Source organism: Armigeres subalbatus, chromosome 2 (assembly GCF_024139115.2).
Source record: "Armigeres subalbatus isolate Guangzhou_Male chromosome 2, GZ_Asu_2, whole genome shotgun sequence".
In the NCBI taxonomy this organism is placed as follows: domain Eukaryota; kingdom Metazoa; phylum Arthropoda; class Insecta; order Diptera; family Culicidae; genus Armigeres; species Armigeres subalbatus.
In genome coordinates this window covers 227598432-227624429 of record NC_085140.1, presented here as the reverse complement: position 1 = coordinate 227624429, position 25998 = coordinate 227598432, and the positions used below count along the sequence as shown (strand labels likewise).

General features: G+C 41.4%; 1 protein-coding gene across 6 annotated transcripts in view; it reads left to right on the top strand.

Moving 5' to 3' along the window:
* The first annotated feature begins 10047 nt into the window (after positions 1-10047).
* The window catches only part of LOC134211809 (uncharacterized), a 105744-nt gene continuing 89793 nt past the window's right edge, over positions 10048-25998 (top strand). For 2 of the 6 annotated variants that reach the window (XR_009979106.1, XM_062689071.1), the window contains exons 1-2: positions 10184-10369; positions 14265-14811. Coding sequence is in view for 5 of the 6 variants with exons in the window: in XM_062689071.1 (XP_062545055.1) it covers positions 14582-14811 (230 nt within the window). In the remaining variant the exon portion in view is untranslated. Of the gene's footprint in view, positions 10066-10169; positions 10370-14264; positions 14812-25998 lie in introns of those variants that run through there. The other 4 variants (XM_062689075.1, XM_062689072.1, XM_062689074.1 and 1 more) reach the window with 4 other exon arrangements.

Sequence of the window (25998 nt, the reverse complement as noted above, 5' to 3'; positions counted from 1 at the left end):
CAATTAACGATGACATACTATGATCTTTACGAAATTCGATGGTTACTGCGCCAATATCCCCCCTTAACCGAGAATTCTTGCTACTCCAATGACACGTCTTTCCGATTCAAATTTGGGAGCCGGCACCGCCTTCGTTAGTAAATCTGCTACCTGCTGCTGACTGCCAACGTGCACCAAACCGATCATGTCCTCCTCGATCTTCTCACGCACGAAATGATGACGAATGTCAATGTGCTTACTGCGTGGTGAGTAACCGACTTCTCGCTCAGCAAGGTGGATCGCGCTCTTGTTGTCGCAAAAGATGGTGATCTTCTCGGCCACTCCATATAACTCCTGTCGTAGTCCGCGCCACCAGATTGCTTCTTGTGCTGCTGCCGATACCGCCATGTATTCGGCTTCCGTCGTTGACACGGCCACTGTAGACTGTCGTCGACAATTCCACGAAATCGGTCCGCCGGACTTCATGAAAACATATCCAGTGATAGACCGTCGCGTCTCGACGTCGTTACCCCAGTCCGCATCACTGAAGCCAGCAAAACGCTCATCTGCCTGCTTGCTATAGATAATCTTCATAGTGAAAGTCGGTAAGGATTGCAAGTCAGGTGATGGTGCGTTCTATAGTCATTCAAGACCGGAGCCGAAATTGATGGATAAGTCAGCGGTGAAGTGTTTCCGGTGCAAGAAATCGGGATATTATGCATCACAGTGCCAGAGGAAACCCAGCGAGAAGGACAACCGTGAAGTTCGTGGGAAGCCAAGCGGTCATGCCGCATTTTTCGCGGCGTTTAATGCAGTCCAGTCGGCGAAGGACGATGTCGATTGGATTTTCGATTCCGGTGCAACGACGCATCTGTGCCGGAACAGGGAGATCTTGAGAGAAGCGGAGAACGTGTCGGCTAGCATCAACGTTGCAAATAGTACTGTAGCGGTCGTCGTCGCCAAGGGTGTCGTCGATCTGGAAGCAGACATAGGAGGTACGTCGTGTGAAATCTCACCGATTAACCAAAATGCCAACAAACTCATGCACCATGAGTTGAAGCTGTACTTGAAGACGATGGATGCTGCATTTGAGGAGTATATCAACTTTCAGAACCGCATTTACCTCAAGGACCCCATGAGAAGAGAGGAATTCGAACCGAAATTTATTAAACTTGAAGAACTGTACGAGTTTGTTCGAATTTCTTTGTGTGACAATCTCACAGTGAGATGATTCACCACTTTGAGGATATTGAAAAGGTTGTTGCAAAAGAGACAGGTTTGAAGCGGGCAAAGGAGCTTTTCTTTGTAAAGCTTTGGATGTACGTGCTGGCGCTAGTGGCGATCAAGCAAGTAACGCACCGTATAGAATGCCACCATTTCTGTTGTTGCAACAAATACCGTTGCCGACGTTCGATGGTCGGTACGAGCATTAGTATGAATTTTTTGAAGTTTTGTAAGGAGGTAATATTAGATTATCCGAATCGAAACCCGCGTTAGATGTCTTTCGCCATACAAACTTCAGGTGGTTAACTCATGCTGGCTATTTTTACATATACGATAGCGCCTGGATGCTGGCAGCGGCGGGTAGGAAACCAGCCACTGTATGTGATTCATTATCATAGAAATCTAAACAATGAATCACATACAGTGGTTGGTTTCCTACCCGTCGCTGCCAGCATCCAGGCTCTATCGTATATGTAAATATAGCCAGCATGAGTTAACTCTGAAGTTTACGTAACGAACATCTAACGCGGGTTTTCTCAACAGTAGGAATTTTTTACAAAAAACTATTCGGTAACACTTATGTAGGAAGTTGTCCGCTACTACGCCTAGCAAATATTGTTTCGATTAAGGTGCTTATTTTCGAGATAATAAACCGAAAGATGTGTCCCGGTGTAAGCACGCTTAAAGTAGGCGATTCATTTTTGAAAAGAACAATATGTAACATGAATTCTTTCCGGTCAGTCGTACTGTTGATGACACGGTTGCTATGGAATTGCACGGATTCGGAGATGCATCCAAGATGGAATACGGTTGTTGCATATATCCATATCTGAGAAGTGTGAGATGTTATGGAAAAGAAGAAGTTCGTCTGATTTTCGGAAAATCGAGAGTCGCTCCGATGATTGAGATTCAACGAGAGATCAGGGTGGGTTCTACACCTGATGAGATGACGATCCCTAGGCTTGAACCAACACTTGAACTGTGCTGATTTGCTGTTAGCTGAACAAATGATAAAAGTGCGCGAAACCTTAGCATTAACAATCACAAAGATAGGGCTTTGGTAGTGCAAATACTCCAGTGTTTGTACAAAACCGCGTAGAGAAAATTCGAAGGTTGTTTGGCTGAGGGTGGCTGGGTTTAGATTAACGATGCCGGTCTAGACAATTTACGGATTGGAAATTGTCTCGACTTTACTCGGCATAAAAGTATCATCGTGTTAGCCTCATGATATACGGATGCAAAAATAGTAACTTGACTTAGAAACCTCGCAGTAAATAACTGTGGAAGTGCTTAATGAACACTAAGCTAAGAGACGGCTCTGTCCCAGTGTGGGGATGTAATGCCAATAAGAAGAAGAAGAAGTGTAGATGCCGGTTGGATTGACAACGGTAGAACTACAGGTCCGTGGCCTAGGAGCAGCTGAGGCAACGATTTCATCGACCGGTTGGGAATGGGCCAATTGTTTACCGGCGGAAACAGGAGGCGATTGTGTTATCGGCTCTAGTTGTGCAGCGGTACTGGATGTAAAAAAGTTATTCAAATCTGCATACAGACACCTGAAATTATCACTCAGGGAGTGGGGTTGACGCGGAAGGCAGAAGGCCAGTCCGCCGGACCCACTAAACCCACCCAAGCAACAGAAGGTTACTTGAGTTACCCTCTCTACTGATACCCTGGTTCCCCCAGGAACTGCCTACCAGCATTGCTTCTGGCGGATAGGCAGTACTTAATGTACTCGCTCATTCACGCTCACACAGATACTTATCCCGTATGAGTCTTACTTGGGTGCTCTCTCTAACACACCCTCAGACACACCCTGACACTCTTTCTGACGCAACACCATTGGGCTGCGAAATGGTGAGTTGACATCTGGGAAGGAGCGACCTACACAGCTCTGGTCCTCACAAGTTCCAATCTTACGCTTCCACGGGTCTTCCGATGATAATCGACCGCCAGTTAAGGGTTTTGTACATAGCTGGTGGTGCAGCCTGGGCACTGTTGTCCTTCTGACATCAGCTAGAGTGAGTGGATGCGACCAAGGGGACCATCGTTCCTAACCCCTAATCCCAAGGCGTTAAGCGACCCGTGCCGAGAGGATGCATGGCCAGAGGGGGGAAATAATGAGCTAGGCCTTTAACGGAGCCTGTGGGGTACCTGGGCACCCTCCACAGTAATTGTCCCTTACCGCGTCATGCTGGGCTCTGGCGTGGTGGACCTCTTTTCCCGAGCAACTCGTGGGACCAAAATGGAAAATCAAGTCAATTCTTCAATTAGTGGTAGTAGTGTAGGCGACAACCCCTTCGCAAGAGGTGGGTTGTTCAGGTCTCCGCCTAGGAGGCCAGAGGCAATAGTCGGCAGCTCGGTGCACAGGCCACTGGGCTACGCCGGTAGAGGTTATGGACGGCCCATGGCTTGTGAGGGCGATGAACCGCAAACGCGATGGGCTTTCGGCCTTCGAGGTGGCGACGGAACAGCTGGACGCCATCATCGACTTTGCGTCATCGAAGCATATTATCAGTAAGGGCCTCAAGAGGAGCTTGCTGAAACTTCGAAAGTCGATGTTGGACGCCAAGCTGGAGAGGGCGGTCTGAACAGCCAAGTGTAAACCCGTGAAATCCGTAGAATCAAGATCTACCCAGACTGAGGCCCAAGGATTCGCGGACTCAGGCAAGGTTGAATCGACCGAGGGTGTGCCAGCGAAGACGGTGGTGCCAAAGTCTACCCAGACTGAGGCTCAAGTATTCGCGAGCACGTCGGGTGTGACTGCTCCAACGGAGCAGACACAAAAACGTGGGAAACAGTCTCCAGGGGATGAGCTCCCTGGGGGCCGCTCCAAAACGCGTAGAATTATTACCCCAAGAAGGGTAGTTGGGCTGGGAAGCTGAACCCCGGCCAGGTACCTCCACAACCGGGGGCGGAAGGACCTGGAAAGGTCCGTCCACCCAGGAAAGCCGGTGGTAAGGGGTTACGGCAGGCTGAGAGCTCTCAGCCGCACCAAACCAGGGGAATAGAAGGGAATGACGCAGAGGAAACCGAAGACGTCAAGAGCCGAAAAGAAGGACCAGGCGAATGAGGGTAGCAAGAAGTGTAGGGTAGGCGCCAATCGCTCCAGGGGCGATGCCCTAGTCATCAAAACGGACAAGGCTAAGTACTCGGACGTCTTGAAGGCGATGAGGAGTGACGTCAAGCTCGGTGAACTCGGCGCCGACGTACGTCGAATCGGCTATCGCCCAAATCGTCTCGGAACTACACAGAAGGTGGCGCGTGGACTCAAGGATGGCTCAGGCGCAAATAAGAGGTGGTCCAAGGGTTCGAAGTCGGCTTCATGGGTCATACCGGTGGTCATGCCCTGTGGTCGAACTCGATCCATTTATCGAACAAGTGGCCGCGCGAAGAACAACATGGTATCGTCGCTTTCGCGGCGTCGGTCAACCGGGCGGGTTCCGAGCCCGAGGACGGAAAGAGGTCCTCGTCAAGGCTGGGGCAGGCGTAGGCACCGCGTCGGCAAGTCCTTCTGTGTGTTGGCGAATAGACCCTATCACAGAGAGGTCAATTTGGGGTACACGCGACATCATCATTCTTGATACCAGTCGTGCAGAGGGAAGAAGGCGCGAAGTCGACCCTTCCCACCTTCCGAGAACATAGGGCGTGGTAAGGCCACCTGGAAATCCGGCAATGCGCTGGCACGAAAATCTTCTAAACCACCATTCTAATCTTCTAAAAAAGCGAGTCACGATGTTCGATGCTGCAAGGACACGCAGCTAACCTCGAGGGTGCGTTGTGCACTGGCCCCCCTTTGAAGCATTACTTTCTGGTTGTACCGAAGGAACGATGGGCTTGGCGGCAATGGAAACGGTTTAGCGGGTTAGTCCTGCCTCCCTCGTTTGCTGTTGAAGGTGGTCCCTAACCCCGCACTTCCTGGACAACCCAGGATGTCTGTTGAGCAGATTCCCCCTCCATTATTTAGGAAAAAAACATATGAGTCTTACTTGGATGCTCATCACTGACATACCATGTGAGTGTAACTTGGGTGCTCACCCTTTACGCACCATGTGAGACTAACTTGGATGCTCACCCTACCACCTGATTCACGCTCTAGCACACGAATCTGAGACTCTTTTAGTTGCTCACTCTAGCACACCCTGCCACTCCTCCTGACACACGCTCTGACACACCATGTGGGAATTTTTTAGGTTCTCTTTTCTGACATGACCTATGCGGTCACTCTTCTGCCATGCCTCGTGGTGGCGACTGCGATTGCCACCAGCTGCGACACTCTTACCTCGACATGTGCAAACCTCTCATTCATTTCCCCGCGCTCAGCCTGTTCGCTCTAACTAACCAATCACAAGTTAGTCATGCTTGTCGACTGCTGCTCGGCGCGCCAGATTCTCTGCAAGATGCAGGAAATCTGAGTGGTTGCACTCGAAACTGCATATGATATGTTAGGTATCAGTCGGTGGGTCTACCTACCTTTAGAAGAGTTTTCCCACTCGCGCTGCCATCTGGCAACCGAAGTCACCCTGATGCGTTCGCTGGCTCCTCTGGTGCCACGTAGCTCGAAACACTCCTCGCCTTCCCGGATGACCAGCCCGACTGGTATCATGTTCGCAATCACGCAAGCTGCATCGTGTGATTTCGTGCGGTAGGCAGATATCACTCTGAGACACATTAAGCGGTACGTGCTCTCCAGCTTCCGCAGGTAACTGTTTACCCCCAGAGCTCTCGCCCAGAACGGGCCGCCGTACCTAAGAATAGATACGGCAACGCCTGCCAGTAGCCTACGTCTACTGGCACACACCTTGGAACTGTTGAACATCATCCTCGATAATGCCGCAACAGCAGTCGAAGCCCTCTTGCACGCGTAGTCGACATGGCTGGCGAAGGTCAGCTTGTCGTCTATTATGACCCCAAGGAACTTCAAACTCCGTTTTGATGCGATCGCGCTTCACCCACGTTAATCACTGCATGTTGAACCGACTTGCAGTTGTTGACGATAACCAACTCCGTCTTATGTTGAGTGAGCTTCAGACCTCTAGCGCTCATCCAATCCTCCGCCGTGCTGATCGCGTGTGCTGCGGTTAGTTCTACCTCGGGAATTGACGTCATCTGCGAAACTGACGATCTTAACACCAGGAGGGAACTTTAGCTTCAGAACCCCGTCATACATAAGGTTCCATAGTACCGGGCCTAGGTATGCTTCTCTGACCGGCATCGGTCTCGTATAATAGTACACAGTTCTGGAAATAGCTTTCCAAAATCCAGTACAGGCCCACCGGCAGGCTAAGCCGGTGTAACCAGAGTGCGATGGCATCCCAGCTTGCGCTGTTGAATGCGTTCTTCACATCAAGTGTCACTAACGCACAGTATCGAATACCTCGCTTTTTCTGTTGGATCGCTATCTCGATGGTCTTTACCACCGAGTTAATAGCGTCCAACGTGGACTTACTCTTGCGAAAACCGAACTGGTTGCTAGACAGGCCGTTCGTACCCTCTGAGTACGGGGTCAGCCTGTTGAGGATGATCCTTTCTAGCAATTTGCCCGTCGTGTCTATAAGGCAGATTGGTCTATGCGCCGATGGGTCGCCCGGCGGCTTCCCGGCCTTATGCAACAACACCAGTTTCTGTCATTTCCATCTTTCGGGGAATCTACACTCATCTAGCCATCTTTGCATAGCTAGCCTGAACATGTTCGGGTTCGCTATGATTGCTGCCTTGAGAGCGCTTTTCGGAATTTCATCAGGCCCTGGAGCTTTGTTCGTTAGCAGGGATTTGGCCACCGCGAGTAACTCTTTCGTCCGTCACCGGAGCCACCATATCGGCCGCACCCATATTGCCTTGTGGTGCAGGAGGCCAGGGACTTGTGGCTCGGGACGGGTATCGTACCTCGATAATCCTCGCCAACCTATCCGGGGACCGTTCAGGGGGTGAAGAGCACCCTTTGGTCTTGGCCATCACTATCCTGTAGGCTTCACCCCCATGGATTCATGTTGGCTCCTTCGCATAGGTTGTCGAAACACGCTCTCGTACTGCTCTTGATGGCCTTGTTAAAGGCCAGTTTCGCAGCTCGAAACACTTCACGGCGGTCCGCTCTTTCATCCTCTGTGCGGGCACGTTGCATCCTTCGTCTAGCCTTGAGGCAGGTTGATCGAAGGGCCGCAATCTCGGGACTCCATCAGTATACCGGCCGTCGGGATGGTGGCATCACACGCGCGTGATAGGGCAGCTTCCAACGCATCCCCGCATCCAGTGTTGGCTTCCAGCCCCAGAGCCGCGGTGAAAACTTCGCTGTCGAAGTGATTGGTTCTCCACCCCCGGACCTGATAGGGATCCCCAGACCTCGGATGTTGCACGCCATAGTTGATCTTAAAGCAAATTGTTAGATGATTACTATGGGTGGAACCCTCGTTCACCCTCCAGTCCTCTAGTAACGCTTGACCCCTTCGATTGGTGCAGCGGCTGCCCCACTCCACTGCCCAAGCGTTAAAATCTCTTGCTATGACGACCGGCTTACGACCCACTAGGTCAGACGATAGCCTATCTATCATCTAATTGAACTGTTCTAATGTCCACCTTGGTGGGGCATATCAGCTACAATAGAACACACCATTGATCTTAGCTATCGCGACACCCTGAGCAGAGGAGTATATCATCTCTTGGATTGGGTACCGTCCCGTCGTGCAAATCCTAGACCCGTCCGCCACCCAATTGCCGTTATCGACAGAGACGTTGTACGGGTCGGACAGGAGAGCGACATCAGTCCTCAACTCCGAGACCGACTGCCACAACAGCTGCTGGGCAGTTGCACAGTGGTTAAGATTCAGCTGTGTTACATGCACGGCTTATTCTTATTTTCTCTCCGATGGGACACGAAGACCCACCCATAATGTGATTACAGGCTTGGTTTTTGCTGGCGCAGATAAGGCACTTTGGTGCCTTATCACATTCATGCGCCTTGTGCCCTTCCTCACCACAACGACGACACAGGTTGCTACGGTCTGGTACCTTACAGTTGTAAGACTTGTGTCCCAACTCTAAGCACCGATAGCACCTGTCCACTGAAGGCGGCTGGAGTTTGCTCACTGGGCATACTGACCAGCCGATCTTCAACTTCCATCGCTCCTTTATCTTTTAGGCTTCCGCAACCGGTAACCTAAGGTAGGCTACCTGCGTACCAAAGGGACCGCCTCTTAGGCGTTCAGAGGTCTTGTCGTCCTCTGTACCGCACTGGTCTTTGACGGTAGAGACGACGTTGTCCGCGTTTGGGACCTTGTCCAGTTGCTTGCACTGGAGGGTCACTTCCGCCCCCAACGACCTCACCTCGGTGTCGTCACCCAAGACCTCTTGGGCCAGCTTCCTGTAGTCAGTCCCACTAGCCTGCGCTCCGCGTTTCAGAACCAAGATCATTTCACCGGTCTTGGTGCGTCTGACGTTTCGCACGTCCTGACCCAGCGCCGAAAGCTTTTCGGCCGCCCGCATCGATTTAAGAACTTCAGCGTACTTTGCCTTATCAGTTTTCACCAACAAGGCCTTGCCTCTGTCCTTATCTTTCTTTGCGTGTCGAGATGCATTCGACTTCCGCTTTGCCCTACTGACCAGGGAGCTGCCAGGGATTTTCGGTCCCTTGTGCCGATGGTACAGGCTGGCTGGTACCCTCTTGCGGCCCGGCAACTTGCGCCTGGTTGATGCCTTTCGCCTTTCTGGGCCGAGAAGTCACCTTCTCGTATCGACGCCCTTCGGGCTCATCTGTACCCCGATCTGCTCCGCCCAGACGACGTTTGGCCTTTACGGTTGCACGTCGTTTGCCTTTGCTCTGAGCGCTTTCGCAGGATTGCTACCTGGGCCGTTTCGGGTTAGGCGCAGTCTTTTCTTTATTGGCCATCAAGGCGAACTCAATCGCCTCTTGGGCCATGGTTGCTCCTCCAAAGAAGGAGAAGGCATCGGTTTGAGCACCTTTGTCGGCCTTCTTATCTTTCTGATGATCACGTTTTTCGGAATTCTCACTGAGCTGCCGGCATAGTTCAGCACGTGAATCAAAAAATTATAAGTTTGGCATTAATACCAGATTTACTACGTTCAACACCACTTGAAAGTATATCTCTCACCTAGAAAGGGCAAAATTAATCGGTTTTGTAAATAATGTTCAATTTGTGAAAATTCTTAAAAAATTTCCTATAATTTAATTTTTGGCTTCTCGCTTTGACAATTTGACGATGGAGTGACAACATTTGTATCGGTCTGACATGAATTTTAAGTGATGCCTAAAACTTCCATTGCCATTTTTTAAATTTTTTTTATTAGTTTCAGTTACCTAATTATGTAGACGGTTTAAGTCACTAAAATTCAACAAACGGTGTACACTCCTGCGAATAATATTTTCCCACATTCACCCTATACAACATCCACAGAACGGTTTGTCTAATTCAGTTTTGCTTTCGTTGGTATGTTATACTTGCCAACATTGGACGGTGTTTGCTGGATTTTCAATTTTGTTTCGATGTGGTATTCGGTGACAACAGCAGACATTAGATTGTGACGTGCACTGTCGCTATTTTCTTTTCCCAATGTGTATGTGCAGGAATGAAAAACTGAGAGGATTTTCCTCCGAGCTTCGTCAATGTTCACTCACCAGGCGCGACCATGGGGGTATGCACGGACGAAGTCACAATACTATGGCTCGAACGTGGTATTCGCATAAATTAGTGGTACCAAAGTGAGAGTGAGTGCAGGCTGGTGTCAAGAACAGGCGAGATTCACTTCAAGTGGAAGGAAAAACTTCGACGCGGAAAATCCTATTGTCAGTAACATGTGAGTGTGCGTTCGGCGAGTATTGCAAGTATTTTCACGTCAAACGGGTGAAAAGTAAAGAGGGAAGAAATATACGTGTGGGAAATAATGATTTTCGTTTGTATTGTCAAATATTTTGATTTAAACGTAAAAATACCTTTTTCCTCATCGTGAAACACTACACTGTGTCCACCAATTTTCACCATACGTTGAGTGAAATGAATATCGGTGATTTTAGAAAAGTGAAAATCGAGAATACTTTGAAATAGTTGTTAGGTTACCTTTTTTCGTACATTATGTGGTTAAAGTAGTGTTGCACCATTACGGTACTATTAATTCCACAAGCCTAGTTTCAATGGAAATAAGTGAATTGTGTGCGGTAAATGATCAATTTCATGGTCTTCGGTCGGTTCTCCTTGTGCGTTTCTACGTTTTATAAAGCTCGCTGTTAGTAGTCGAGAGAACAATTAGCCGCAGACACATTTCAGAGGAAATTCCCTTGATGTACATGGAGAAATTTGTCGAAAAGTCTACGTTCAGCCGAAAAAATGAGCTCATACTTTCGCGAGTGCTGACGATGTTGATTTGCATGATTTCACCCTAATGCAGTAGTTTGTTCTAGTGGTTTTTTGTCAGATACTTCCTATTCGTAAAGCTGAAAAAAAAACGAAAAAAAAACGTGTAAAATTGTAGTTTTCCTTTGAAGGCCAATAAGTGTACCAGGACGATATTCAAATTCGCAAAAGTTGTGGATTACTTCGTAGCATGTGTATGGGTGCAGTTTTAGACATTTTTTCATCCCACTTCAGTGCACAAAAAAATAGCTTAGCCCGAATGGATTGTGTAAGAAATTTAAAACCATTAAGAAATAATCGTCGTTATATACCGCAATCCATTGATCTTTGCATAAGAGAGAAAATGAAACACGTTACGCAGAAATGTACATGAGCCCTGTAGCTCTGTTCAAGGATGTTAGTATAGTGAAATATGACATACGCATAAATTTATAATAAGGCAGGTTGGGCTGGACTGATAGTCACATATGTACTCTGATAAGTCCAACTGTCCATATTTTTCACATCGCATTGGATGATGTTATTTTTTCAAATGGTTACCAAAAATTAATGAATCGCTCTCAATTTTTTTTTCTTCTGCTCGTTTTGACGTAGCTTTTCAGTCAGTCGAATAGACTCATCAGTACTTTCGAAAGACGTTTACGGATCGAGCAGAGTAGCTGATATTTATTTATATATACCAGTGTGTTCTCATCATCATTCAGAAAAACGACCATCAGTTTTCTGCATGTCGTGTGTTGTAGTGAAAGTCGGCAAGTGGAAACCGTTGGGTGTTGTAATTTTGAAATGATTACTCGTTAATTTTCTTCTAAAGATATGAAGTACTTAACAATGGGAAAATTCGAATTGAATGCTCTGTTGTTGTTAATAACAAAGTTACATTGCGCTCTTTGTTTGTTACCAAGCCAAAGCAACCGTCTTCCAGTTTGCGTTGTCAGACACATAAACAGTATTTTTATATGTTTATAATAAAAACATATTCAAATTCATTAATTTCACTCGTTGCGCCGTTTTTGAAAATCCTGGCAGATTCTTACCTTAGTATTCATGGAATATATGTGTTACAAACCTATTATCAGTCACATTGCTACTAACTGAATCTATTTGTTTTCGTACATTATTAAAATTTCTGATATACTAACCATGTACTAGGGGTAATGACGGCTTTGGCAGGTTTTGACTGACTAGGTTCAAATTTGGCCTAAACATTCTTTGCATATCAAAGAATATTGCGGCCAAATTTCATAAAATTTGGTCGACAAAAACCCCCTTGCCAATAACAGAACAAAACCTGCCAAAGCCGTCTTTCCCCCTATTACGACTAAGAAATGAATGTTTGGGACAACAAATTGTGCGTTTATAATTTACCAGACAGATGACATTTTTAAATCTCTTGCATATTGCGAAGTTCAAAAACGGGGTGAGAAGAATTATCACAGACAGCTTAACAACTGTGAAAAGAGCAATAAACTAGAATGAAAGATAGGCGGAGACTCCATGTTGTTTCGAATTGAACCGTTCAAAGCGGTTCCAATCCGACATGTTTACATTGTTCATGCAATGCACTCTGGAAGTGCTGACTGAACACTATAAGCAGCGAGGCGGCAATGTCCCAGGGGGATGTAATGTCAATAAGAAGAAGAAGAAGACTTGAAGTTAACCGCATTTTACAATGACTTGGAAGTGCTAATATCATTTACTAAACAAACAAACATTTTAATGATAGAATTAGAGGCTGCTTCCGCTGGATACAGTTTAGCATCAAATGGAAGGTATTCGAGTCTTTCAATTATTAATTTCATTATTCTCCAGAGTTTGCTGTTGGTAGTGGGTAACGAATACGCGAGAGATAATCGCAATCGCCTAACGAAAGCGCAAGACGTGAGTCGTGTGCGCAAAAGTACACTGCTAGAAAAATCATGTAAAATTTGAAGCATGAAAATAAACGTTAAACTCAACGAACGCGCTGTAATTTTAAATCTAAATCAATTGTAAAAATGAAGCAGATTTTAAGTTTAAATAAAAATAAATTTTAATTTACCTCCCCTCCCCTCCCTCCCCCTTCATACGGGAGCTTGGCAGAAGGAAGGTCGTGCGATATGTGCCATCACAAATATTGCCCTCCGCTCGCTTTCAAATCGACTTCTATAAAAACATTCTTCATGCCTGCCGTATCCTAACGGAACTATCAATTCTATACTTTCGCCTCTAATGCTATCATGAACATGTACGTCCAAGTTTGGAAGATGATATTAGCATTTCCATATCACGATAATTCTTGTTAAATACTCAACAAGCTCTCTGGATTGAAATGGTCTTGTATAGATAGAGCGGAATTTCGGATTTTGTGGTTTACTGGTGGTAGAAGTAAAACAAGGATATGGATGCAAAGTAAAACAAGGATATGGATGCATTGCCAAATAACAGTAATACTGTTTTGATTTTCCCATAAAAGGAATAAGTTATGATTGATTAGAGGCGCGCCTTGAATGAGAAAACTCTCAGCGAAGGGTTTAATTAATTGTGTGCCCTGTGATAATACTTAATTCCTTCTGAAGCTTATTAGAAAAACAAAACAAAATCTGTATCGACACTGATACTGCATTGCTTCTCAGCAGCACTGGAGTAATTCGACATGCAGTTATACAGAAAAAATACGCGTAATGCTAGAATAGATCTAATATTGTCTATCCGGAACAAAGTTAGAACGCTTTTTATACCGAAGTTGGATTTTTCTTCAGATACAGGAAACTTTCCCAACTTCGGAAGTAGTGCGCTGGATTCGCCTAAAGATGCGCTAAAGAACGCATCAATAAGTTTGACAGATAAAACTTCGGAAGAAAGTTCAATTCGGAAATCCCGACTTCCGAATTCTAAGTTGGTGCTACGCCGACAATAATTGGTCGTAGTGGCACGCTCGATTATAATTTTTTTAATTCAATACATCATTTTCCTAATAATAGTTGATTAACTGCCTATCCCCCATCCTGTCGAATGCTACTTGTTGTGAGAAAATTGTTTAAACACAATTAGGGTAACGATGGTATAAAAAATATTTTTTTGCAATTCCGGATCATAATACCAGGCTTAACAGTTCTTGTTTGAGTGATGAAACGGCCATACCAATGAAATGGGCGCTTTAACAGTTATTATGCAACTTAAAAGGACTCAAAACGTACAATTCTTCAAGCAAAAACATGTGAGTTCATAGTTTGAAAAGGAATTTTCTGACAACCACTTGTAGTGCCCTGCGTGCTTTCTCTGTGCCTATTTTAATTGATGAACAAAACATGCTAGAACAAATTTGTCTCCAATAGCTCGCGATGTTGTTATGCGTGATTGTTGAATCAGAAGAAAAGACAATTTGGTGCTCACGGTGTCGGTTTTAAATATAGTAGTGAGTTGATGTTTTTGCTGAAACAAGTTACATATTTTGGATACGGAATGTAATGCATTAGGATTAACTGTACAATTACAACACTATACAATCACCAATGTACAGGAAGCATAAAGTACGCGTGACCTCTTAAACTGGAAGTTCAAAAATGTTTTCATGGACCTATGTCATGTAGAAGGAAGCTTAGCAACAAGTGAAATGAATTTAGCATGCGATTATCGTTGCTAATAATTTCAATGTGCACCGAAATAATTGAATATTATAATGCTGTTTATGAATTAACCTGTGTTTTTGTTAACTAGATCTAGCGAAATGGTAGTGGATAATTATTATAAAATACCCTTATCGAAGAGTTATTTACACCAGTAGTCATTGTGAATAGTTGATACAATAGTGCTCAAAGCATTCAAATCATATTACCAACAGCAATGATTTAGTGAAAGCATGCTATACTCTTCCCATGAAGCTGCGAAATCATTACTGTTATTATCATCGAATGCGATACAAGACCAGAGAAAGCAGAATAAGTGTAGCCCCTTGAGAGAAGATAAAAGTGATAGCTGGCCTATATGCGAATAAATAAGTGTATAAGTGAATAAATAAAATAAAGCATGCAAATATGGCTAGTAGTGGTCCAGAACAAGGAATAGTGGGTCCTGCTGGCTCTGACGGTCATCAGAAAATCAGCGGTGGTCGCTATGACTTTGAGGATGGCGGTACATTTTGCGGTGGATGGGAGGATAATAAAGCACACGGTCATGGTGTTTGTACGGGTCCAAAAAATCAAGGTGCCTACTTTGGTGCTTGGCACTACGGTTTTGAAGTGTCGGGAATTTACACCTGGCCTAGGTAAGTTGTATAATTGTATCTACATATAAACTGGAAATTACGTACATTCGGCCTAATGATAGCATAATGATATACATATACCATTAGGCTCGTCAACCCAATTTACGTAGTTTTTAGTCCTAAACACACATTTCAAGCGAATTATCATGTTTAAAGAATCGTCGCGCGGACTATCAGCACCCTTGGCGAAACCTTTATTGTGTGCCCTTTTTTCACTAAGGAATATAAAATGTGTACACTGACTCCACAATCATGGGTCACACACTAATATGGGTCATTTCCATTTGATCAACATGCAAAATTGAGTGACTAATAATTGTTACAAAGTGACCCATATATGTGGGATCAGTGTATTATTCTACATTTTCAGAACAATTTGAATCATATACCTAGACTAGTAAACTAAATTAAATAAGTCAAAATTCAGCGGAGTACAGATGCTTCAATAAAATTCAATTCTGGAGTTAAATGGTCGATGATCCGAATATAGCTATCGGACCACCTCGAATCAACAAAAAACCCAATTTTATAGTGGGCTAGTTGATCGTTGATGGTCGGAATTGTCATTGGATCTACTCTGATCAAGAAAAATGGTTCGAAGGTATTTTTGGACATAAATAGTTGGGTCAATATAACTCCAAATCTAAAGCCAAGCCAACAACCAACCGATGATAGAAATTGCCACGGAAAGCAGGATAAAAACAATTCTGGACTAACTCGGGTTTACATATAATGTCATGGAGAGAAGAAAAAATAGTAATGAACTCATTATAAACATTTTTCTCCAATCAACTAATGCTCTACTAACAATGTTTAAAAGGGAAATATTTTGTTGGCGAAATCCCTCGATGCAGATGCTTCTATTAGCATGATCGTTAAATGAGTTAGACCGTAAATTCGTGGTTAAAATTACTATTTCGTAGACTACACTCTGTTTTTTATATGTACTATGAAATTTCAGTACAATTAACCATGGTCTCAGAGATATTCATCACTGTTGCTGTTCATTTGACAACATTCCGCAAGGGCCATAGTTGATTTGTACTACGTGCGTGGTAAAATCAAACGGGTTTGTTATCTGCTGAAAATCATCGGTGCATATTCTTAAATTAACCCTCGATATAATAACTTCAGCCGCAACATATTTTTGCGAGTAGTGAAGAAAACACTCTTTACTTAAAATACTCGAGATAATACTTTATCTTGAAATCATGTTTTCTAAGTTGGCAGACATCATAACTCAAGAACGGTTCGTCGGATAATTTTAACACGGTTTGAATTTTTGAATTCTACCCAACTATTCCTGTCATTTTTGTTTTTTTTGTCTTTAAAACACGGCTGTTCAGTACAAAAATCCCTCGTAAACTAAAAAAAGTGGCATAGTAATTTCTACCAAATCGTGGGTGAAATTAAAAAACATTTTACCATTTGATTTGTGATTTGTGTTACGTACAACTAGTTAAAATGACATGTTTGTTGAAGTACTGGAATATAACTAGCTCATCTTCATCGGCATTATATCCCCCAACGGAACACTGCCGCCTCGCAGCTTGGTATTCATTAAGCTCTTCCACACTTATTAACCGCGAGGTTTCTAAGCCAAGTTACTATTTTTGCATTTGTATATCATGAGGCTAACACGATGATACTTTTATGCAAAAGAAAGTCGAGAAAATTTTCTAGATCGGACCGGGACTCGAACCACACTCAGCATAGTCACGAATATTTATTAATTCAATTAGTAACAAAACTGATTTGAGATACTATACAACTAGTGAAATCCACCATTATACTGCCGTAATCTGGAAAAGTGACGTAACAGCCATTGTACAACATGCATGTTTTCTATTTTTCTGTTAAAGAGCTCGATGAGTAGTACTCGCTAACACCATTTTTGGAAAATGGCGTATACGTCACTTTTTCAAATTACGGCAGTATATGTACGTCAATGTTTTAAATAAACTATTTAATTAAAAAAAGCAGAATAATCCACCTAGCAGTGATGGTGTCTTTCTCGTGTATTTATTTGCGTTCATTTTAGTGCATTTCAACAGTATTTGAAAAAAAAAACCCAGATTAATCCACCTACAGTGAGATTTTGACCCTTCCTTAGTTATAAGGAATTTTTTCCAGACTCCAGTATTTAAAACGAGATAAAACTACTCAGCCTCCCACGGCGATTTACCGTGAAAGTGACAAAATAATTGCCTACCCAAAGGCGGATGTCTTGGGTTGAGTGACAACTTAACGAATGATAACGTACTGTACTTCATGCTGCCTATCTATAAGGCGCTCGTCGGATTGAATAACTATTGTGACATGGTTAGCAACTATCGTAACGCTGGTTGCATATATTGTACTCGTAATTTCCAGAGACCTCGATATTAATTAATCCAGAACTAACTAAATCAGTCATTGATCTAAGCGAAACTCAATAGCGTTCAATAATAACATATATTTTACCTTATGGATGCCTAATTTGGTAAAACTAAACTTGTTCAATACCTTAAAAATGAGCGAGATTTTTATGGTAGTAAATTTCAGAATTTGCACACATACGCACACATACATGCATACAAGTGATCTATTAGTGTCTCAAAACATGCTCACATTTGCTATCTAGCTTCTACTGAAGAAATTTTTGAAATCCCTTTCAGTTTTTACGTTCTTGCTTTTCCGAGAAGATTTTTTTGTACATGCTTCTATATGTTCCTCAATAAAAATCATTTGTTTCTTTGAAACAAATCAGAAAAATAGGCATAATTCCATATCATATCATTTGTAATAATTATATTTTCAATGTCAAAGTGAATTTGTTTAAAATACCATACATTTTATTTAATAATTAACGAGATTTCTTGATAAATTAATACGTAACACACCTGCGTAACGCATGAAAAGTGAAATTATAGACACTTCCGAAGGAAGGGTAAAAATGATCGGTTTTGACATTTTCTTTCAAAGGGAAGGACCCTTGGAAAAAATGGGGGCAAAGCAATGTATTTTAAATAATTCTGGAACGCAATGGCCGATTGAGCCAATTTTCGAAAGCGAAAAAATTGGATTCCGCGTCGAATGCAACCTGTTGCAAGCAATCCACGTGGTGTATGGACAGCCCCTAAGTACAAAAAGCGTGTCTCACATTTTTTTTTGTACACACACACATACATACATAATACATATACACACATACAGACATCACCTCAATTCGTCGAGCTGAGTAGATTGGTATATAACACTATGGGTCTCCGAGCTTTCTATCAAAAGTTCATTTTTTGATATAGCCGTATACTTAATATACGCGAAAGGCAAAAACTAGAAAAACAATATTTTTGAAAATTTGGGGGAATCAAAATTGGTGCATACAATGGAATAATTCAGGACAATTCCAAACTGAATATATTAATTCATGTTCTACCACCCAATTTTTGTGATGTGAGCAGGAAAAGCTTAAGAAAGATGCAAAAAACTCAAAGACATATGACCTATACTATTATATGTTCCTCGTAGATTTCATGGGATATATTATATTTATTGATATGAAAGACATAACAGTAGAAAATATTTCTCATTTACTCACTAATGTGTCCTGAGCACCTGTAGAGGTACATAGGGCCAACGTAAAAGGTCAATTAAGATTTCGGTTTAATCAAAGTTAATTGCCTATATTACCTATATTGGATTAAACCACCGGACTTGGACATTATTTTACAATGTTGTGAAAACTCATATGTGAATATGTACATTATGTGGAAGATATTGATTTGAAAAATGTATTGGAGGTAACCACTTTCCCTTCGATGGGACTCGAACTCACGACCCTCAGTACTGAGAACAGCAGAAACAATCAACTTAAAACATTACTTGGAATCGCAGAAGACCCCGTGAATGCCTTGGGAAAATCTGGAGTTTATAAAATATTATGCCCTCACTGTTACAAAATCTACATAGGACAGACAAAACGAACATTAGACACGAGGTTCAAAGAATATTTGACAGAAGTAACAAAAGCAACCAAAGACACAGAAAAAGGTTTACATTATCATTTCATATCTTAAGTAGCAGAACATATATTTATCGAAGATTTGACGGATTCACAGATTCAAAACACTGAAGAAGTTTTCAAGTAAAAAACGATTAATTATTTTGAAAGGATACATACGTTTTAACTAGAAATTAAGTGGAAAAAATATCATGGAAACAGATGTATCTGCTAATATTAATCGAGCAGTGTATCAAACCAGCAGTAGGTAGGAAAATAAATGTATTTTATACTTTTGTTTTGTTTTTATCTAATTTTATTTGCTAATTATCTAATACATGCATTCATCTCTTAGACTAGGTGTTCCGTGTTTTCTTAACACTATCATCCTTATTTGCTATGTTACATTTTTAGTTATTATTAATACATTTCAATTGCCTCTGGCAGTTAGTATTTTTTCTTTGGTTGAATTGAACCGTGTAGGAATTACAATGTTTTCAACTTAAACTATACTTAACATAATTTCTTCTAAAGGTACAAGGAGCTAATCGTTGTAATAGAAGATTGCAACGATTTTTGTCTAAAATTGGAAATTATATTTTGTTGGACATTTGTTGCAATGTCTTAATATTAAAAATTCTATGAAGTTCATTGGTACTATACCTCCTCTGAAGTGCCTTCTTTCTGGTATTACAACAACTAGTCCATTGGCACAGCATACAACATGGCTGGTCTAAAAATTTGTTTGTAAATCAAAAGTTTGTTCTTAAGATAATGTTTTGATTTTCTGTTTATAAGTGGATATAGACACTTAATATATTTGGTACAGTTGGCTTGAATGCCTTCAATGTGACTTTTAAAAGTTAATTTTTGATCTAGCAGAAGTCCCAAATATATAGCTTCACTACGCCAATTAATTGGAACCCCATTCATATTGACAATATGTCTGCTAGAAGGCTTCAAATAAGAAGCTCTCGGCTTATGTGGGAAAATTATAAGCTGAGTTTTGGGCCGATTTGCTCGCAACATTTGCATTCGACGCGGAATCTTGTCCCATTGTTTCGTATTGAAAATTAGCCCAATCGGACTATGGGCTTCGGAATTATGGCCAAAATATATTTTTTTACAAGAAAAAATCTCATTCACGTTTTAGGCACTTACTCTTAGCTGATTTACTCGCAATGAGGTTCATTCGATGCAGAATCTTGTCCTATTATTTCGTATTGAAAATTGGACAGATCGGACTATGGGTTTCGAAGTTATGGCCAAAATTCCTTTTTTTACATAAGAAACACATACAAAATTCTCACTCATTTTTCAGGCACTTAACGGATTTGCTCGCAACAAGTTGCATTTGACGCGAAATTTAGTCCCATTAATTCGTATTGAAAATTGGCAGAATTGGACTATGGGATTCGGAGTTAGGGCCAAAATACATTTTTTTACAAAAAAAAATCTCACTCATTTTTAGGAACTTACCCTTAGCCGATATGCTCGCAAGAAGTTGCATTCGACGCAGAATCCTGTCCCATTGTCTCCTATTGAAAATTGGCTGGATTGGACTATGGGCTCAGAATAGGGTGGCTCAAAAAACACTTTTTCAAATTTTTTGATGGGCCGCTCTTTTATTCGGTTTTATTTGATGCCCTGATGCTCTGGACAAAATTTCAGCCAAATCGGTCAACGTTTGAGCGGTGCTAAACTCGTTGGAAGTTTATATGAAAAAATGTATGCAGAAAAGATTAGACTTTATTAGGCAAAGATATTAGCATTTTACTGGAGTGTTGTAGGGGTGAATTTATTTCTTTTCAAAGGTAAAAGAAACGAAATTTGCTCAAACCCCACTTCAGAGAAATGCTAATAACTTAGCCGGGCAAACTCTAATCTTCTCGCGGTTTTCTGCATAACATTCTGTATTTAATTCTACAAGAACTGTATGTAGAGAATGAGTATAATTGTTCTTGATCGTAAACTGTGCCGTCCAACTGCAAATCACTGTTTTTGGATGTTTCTGCATACATTTTTACAACGAGTTTAGCACCGCCCAAACATTGACCGATTTGGCTGAAATTTTGACCAGAGCATCAGGGTATCAAATAGAACCGAATAAGAGGGCGGCCCATCAAAAAATTTGAAGAAAGTTTTTCCCATACTAATTTGAGCCACCCTAGCTCAGAAGTTATGGCCAAAATCCTTTTTTTTCATACCAAAAGTGCGTAGAAATTACTCACTCGAAAATAAACGAGAAAGGCACCATCACAGCTAGGTGGATTATTCTGGGTTTTTTAATTTAATTTTGCAAATCACGCCAAATAACTTTCAACGCGGGATCGCGAGTTCTTTGGTATTGCCTTCGCTTCACATTTTTAAGACGGATCAGTAGCTGAAGATCGTCGTCAATAATAATGGAGTTGAATTTAATTTCACATTTAGGAATTGCAATGCCTCTGGCTTCGACAATTAAATTTGTCAAAGATACGAGAGCATTGTCAATATCACTTTTTGTTCTAGAGGAATATCAACACCAAAATTCCTATCGATATACGTTCTATATAAATCCCTATCAGCTCTATTATAATTAAAAGTAGAGCTAATTGGAATGTTAATGGCTTCTTGTGAGATTTCAAACGTCACAGGAAGGTGATCAGAGTCAAAGCCAGCATAAGTTACCAATTGGCCACACAGCTGACTTGAATCCGTTAAAACTAAATCAATTGTAGAAGGATTTCGACTGGAAGAGAAACAAGTTGGTCCATTGGGATATTGAATAGTATAATAGCCAGCAGAACAATCTTCAAATAAAATTTTACCATTGGAATTGCTTTGAGCATTATTAACACATGAACGGTGTTTGGCATTGAAGTCACCAATTATGAAAAATTTGGATTTGTTGCGAGTTAGAGTTTGAAGATCAGCTCTCAGCAAATTCCTTTGCTGCCCATTGCACTGGAAAGGCAAGTAGGCAGCAATAAAAGAGAATTGTCCAAAATTTGTTTCATCAGAAACTCCCAAGGTTTCGAAAACTTTGGTTTCAAAGGAAGAATATAATTGATGTTTGATACGTCTATTAATGATAATGGCTGTCAAGACGATCATTTCGGTAAATAAAATAATTTGGTTCTCTTTTCATGAAAAGAACAGGTTTTAAATATGTTTCAGTTATAATGGCAATGTGCACATTATGAACTGATAGGAAATTGAATAATTTATCTTTCTTACACTTTAATGAGCGGGCATTCCAATTTAAAATTTTCAAAGAATTATTTGGATTCATTAAAACGAAGTCCAATAACAATCTTTTGAGTAAATTTGAACAGCTTCAGTTTTGGTATTTGCTTTGAACATTGCATCAATCATGTGATGCAATTTTTCATTTAGAAAATCAAAGTCGGAAGCAGACATGCTACATGAGTCGTCAAAACGAACGTTATTTTCCGTTGAAGACGTTGCATACGTAGGCAAGTTTGAAAAATTAGAATTCGACGAACTGTTTGTTACTCGGTGAAAGGTAAGAGCAGAATTTGTTCGTTGATTGTGGTGGGTATGAATTGCTCGACCGGCAAATGCTTGCGGATTTTGAGCGTTTGTTTACCCGGCTAAAGGCCACCTTACACCTCGGGGAAATTTTCCGCCGGATTTTTGTCCCTGTGCATTTTAAATGGGGCCGGGATTTTGATTTTTCGTGTCCAAATCCCGAAAACATCGCATATGTAAAAATGCATGGGAAAAAATTCCGCGGATCAAATTCCCGAGGTGTGAGGCTACCTTAATCTGGGATCCTATTGGAATTTCCCGTCATCAATTTTGCACGGGAATTCAAAACTTTTTTGCGTGAAGAGCATTCCCAGAAATTGGATTTATGATTGCCCCCACAATTGGCACATTTAAATTAATAAAATAAAATTCTTGAGAAATACCCCTCTGGGAAGTACCAGTAATAAGTAATTGAGAAGTTTCAATTTTAATCTCATCCAGTGATTTATCAAGACGTTTGCGATCTTCAAAGGATCCCGGAAAAACGCGGCAGTCATCCTTCCTGGCAATCTGAAATGAAACCTTGTTCCCTTGAAGGTTACTCAAAATCTCATTTCTAAAGCCAGAAAACTCGGCAACAGATACCACAATTGGCGGAATCCTTTGCTTTTTCACATGGATCGAATCACCTGGGCTAGAGGTAGATTCGATTTGCTCAATTTCGTCATGAATCAAATCGAATTGCTTGCTCAGTTTGAAAGGAGAAGAATTATTTTGAATGCTAGAGTTAAAAGGAATATCTGAAGTATCCAGCTTCCTTCTAATTTTTCCGCGCTTTGCCAGGACGGTCTTGAAACATTGTTTCTTTGAAGGAAGTGGATAATTCAGCGATTCCCCCTTCCTCTTGTTTTTATCAAGGGCCTCATACGCCTGTCACTGGCGAACAAAGCTCGTGTACTCTGCATCGAAGCTTAGAACCGGTGTTAGGGCGCAATCGTTAATGTGAACATTTTTATATTCGGTTAGTTACTGCAAATAAATTCTTTTTCGAGTCCCTATAATCAAGCAGGTTCAAGCATACCACATCGTTATATTGCTGCATGATAGAGTGTTTAATTTTGATAAAATATCGAAAACAAAAGTGTGCATAAAAATTGCCTCGCCATAACAAAAAGGTGGTAGAGAATTAACACTGTTGTTTACAGTTTAGAACCAAATCCAGATGTCGCACATGTTGGGGTAGGGATTCAGTGCTCCACCTTCTCCCCCTGGTTTTTATTAATGCTCATTGCTGAGCCCGGAGACGTGACATTCTAAGAGGTTTTGCCTTTCTCGTACAACTAAGTTGTACCGAAAGGCTATCATTTCACTCCAAATTCGAACTTTTGATAGAAGTCCCGGAGACCGATAGTGTTATATACCATTCGACTCAGCTCGATGAGCTGAACAAATGTCTGTCTGTCCGTGTGTGCGTGTGTGTGTGTATGTGTGTGTGTGTGTGTGTGCACAAAATGCCATAAAAAACATTAGCCAAATTTTCACATAGAAACTCTTAACCGATTTTCTTGCAACAAGTTGCATCCGACAGAGGCTAAAACGCTGTTGATCACTATTGAATTTCATAATAATTGCGAATTGCAAAAAATAGATAATATTAAAATAGTGATGAGACATAGTCACAAAGAACAATAATGTGTTATGAAAAATGCCTTGCATCTATGAATGTTTATCCGTGGCTTGCTCTCATAAAGCGTTTCATCGTACTATAAAGATGCTCGTGTTGCACGCATTTAGGCGTAAGTATGCTCTTCGTTCAGTTTCATAGTACTTTGAAATTGTCCGAATGTCAAAATTCGAACATAGGAAATTCGAGAAACTTTTGGCAGCGCCATCTGTCGTTTACTAGTGTAAATTTTCTATCATAACATTAGACGGTGTAACTGTTTTGGTTTTCTTGTACATCATCGAGGTGTAAGCGTAAAGGCTACATTTATTACCTTTTTGCGCGAGAAAGGCACCATCACCGCTAGGTGGATTAATCTGGGTTTTTTCCTAGAACGGTGTCGCTGCAGGTAGAGATGTCGCAAATTAATCGATTATTTCGATTAATCGATTAATCGTTGTGATAATCGATTAATTTTGAATCGATTATTACCCAACGACTAATCGATTCAATAATCGAGAAGAATCAACAGTAATCGATTAGTTACTAATCGATTAATCGGGATTTTACGACATCATAAGGATGTCGCAAATTAAGCGATTACTTCGATTAATCGATTCATCGTTGTGATGATCGATTAATTTTTAATCGATTACTACCCAACGATTAATCGGTTCAATAATCGATAAGAATCGAGAGCAATCGATTAGTTACCTACCTAATCGATTAATCGAGATTTTACGACATCTCTAGCTGCAGGATTACCACCGCATGTCGGAATTCACATGCATGCCGCAATTCACAGCGGCGCCCTTTGAATTTCAAATGTCTCTAATTCTCCTTCGGTTACAATATTTTAAGTTTTGATACCTGTAATGCTTGGTAAATAAGTCTAGACTAACATTTGAAAAGGGCGTAACAGCCAAAATTTATTCCTTCTGATTCTTCGTCTGCATATAAAGCTATATATGTACACAAAGAATCAGAAAGAATAAATTTTGGCTGTTACGCCCTTTTCAAATGTTGGTCTAGAAGTATAATGACCATATGCAATGAATTTAATGTAGCTATTGATGATAAATTTGAATAAATTACTTGAAATTGTGCTGTGCAAACACCTCAAAACCACGTGAAGGAAAAAATCCTTAAACATGACTTATATTCCATTTTTTTTATAAAGGTGATCGGGGCAATATGGGCCACCTAAGGAAATCGTTCTGAAAAGCGCTGAAAAGCTAAAAAAACATCATTCAAATGTAGTTGACTTATACTAGAGAATGTTACCTTTCATATTACGTCGATGAATGACGAAAAATGCGTTTGGAAATTGTTGGAATGCACTTTTAAAAATGTATTGATTTCAATGTGTGTTCCCGACTATACGGGGCAATATGAGCCACCATTTGGGGCAGTATGGGCCACCCATCCAAAACGTTTAATTAGGCGAAAAAAGTATTGTAATATGGAAGAATACGATATTCCTACAACAGTTTGAAGTATTCCATACCAAATAAAATTAATAAACCGTACAACAGCGGACTGAACCGATTTGCCACTCTTCACAGTTTGAACAGCCACATTTCAATTGGTCAATGGTTATTTTTTCTGTAGTGATCGCAGTTATGCGCTGTTGTAATTTTTCCGTAATGAATCTTACATATATGATAATAATCTTGTATTTGACTACTGAAATTAGAATTTGTTCGCATTTTAGGGCCTGTTATCTTGATCTGTGCAGGTATGCCCATATTGCCCCATAGAGACTGGTTTTGGAAAAAATAAGTTTTATGATAAATTCAGATTTGTATCAATACAAACATGTGTGCACAATATTCAATTTTAATATATCTTTTGATTGTGGTGTATTTTTGACCTGTATTTTAATCAGTTTTGTGTCAAAACCTTATTTATAAACTTCAAATCCAATAATAATTTTGACTATGCAGCGAAAATTTACATATTCAAGTGTATTTTCATGTTGGAATTGAATTTGAATGCGGTTTTCACGTTGAGGCATATGTGGAGCATCCTCTTAATGATCATATAACTTTTACATGATAAAACTTGT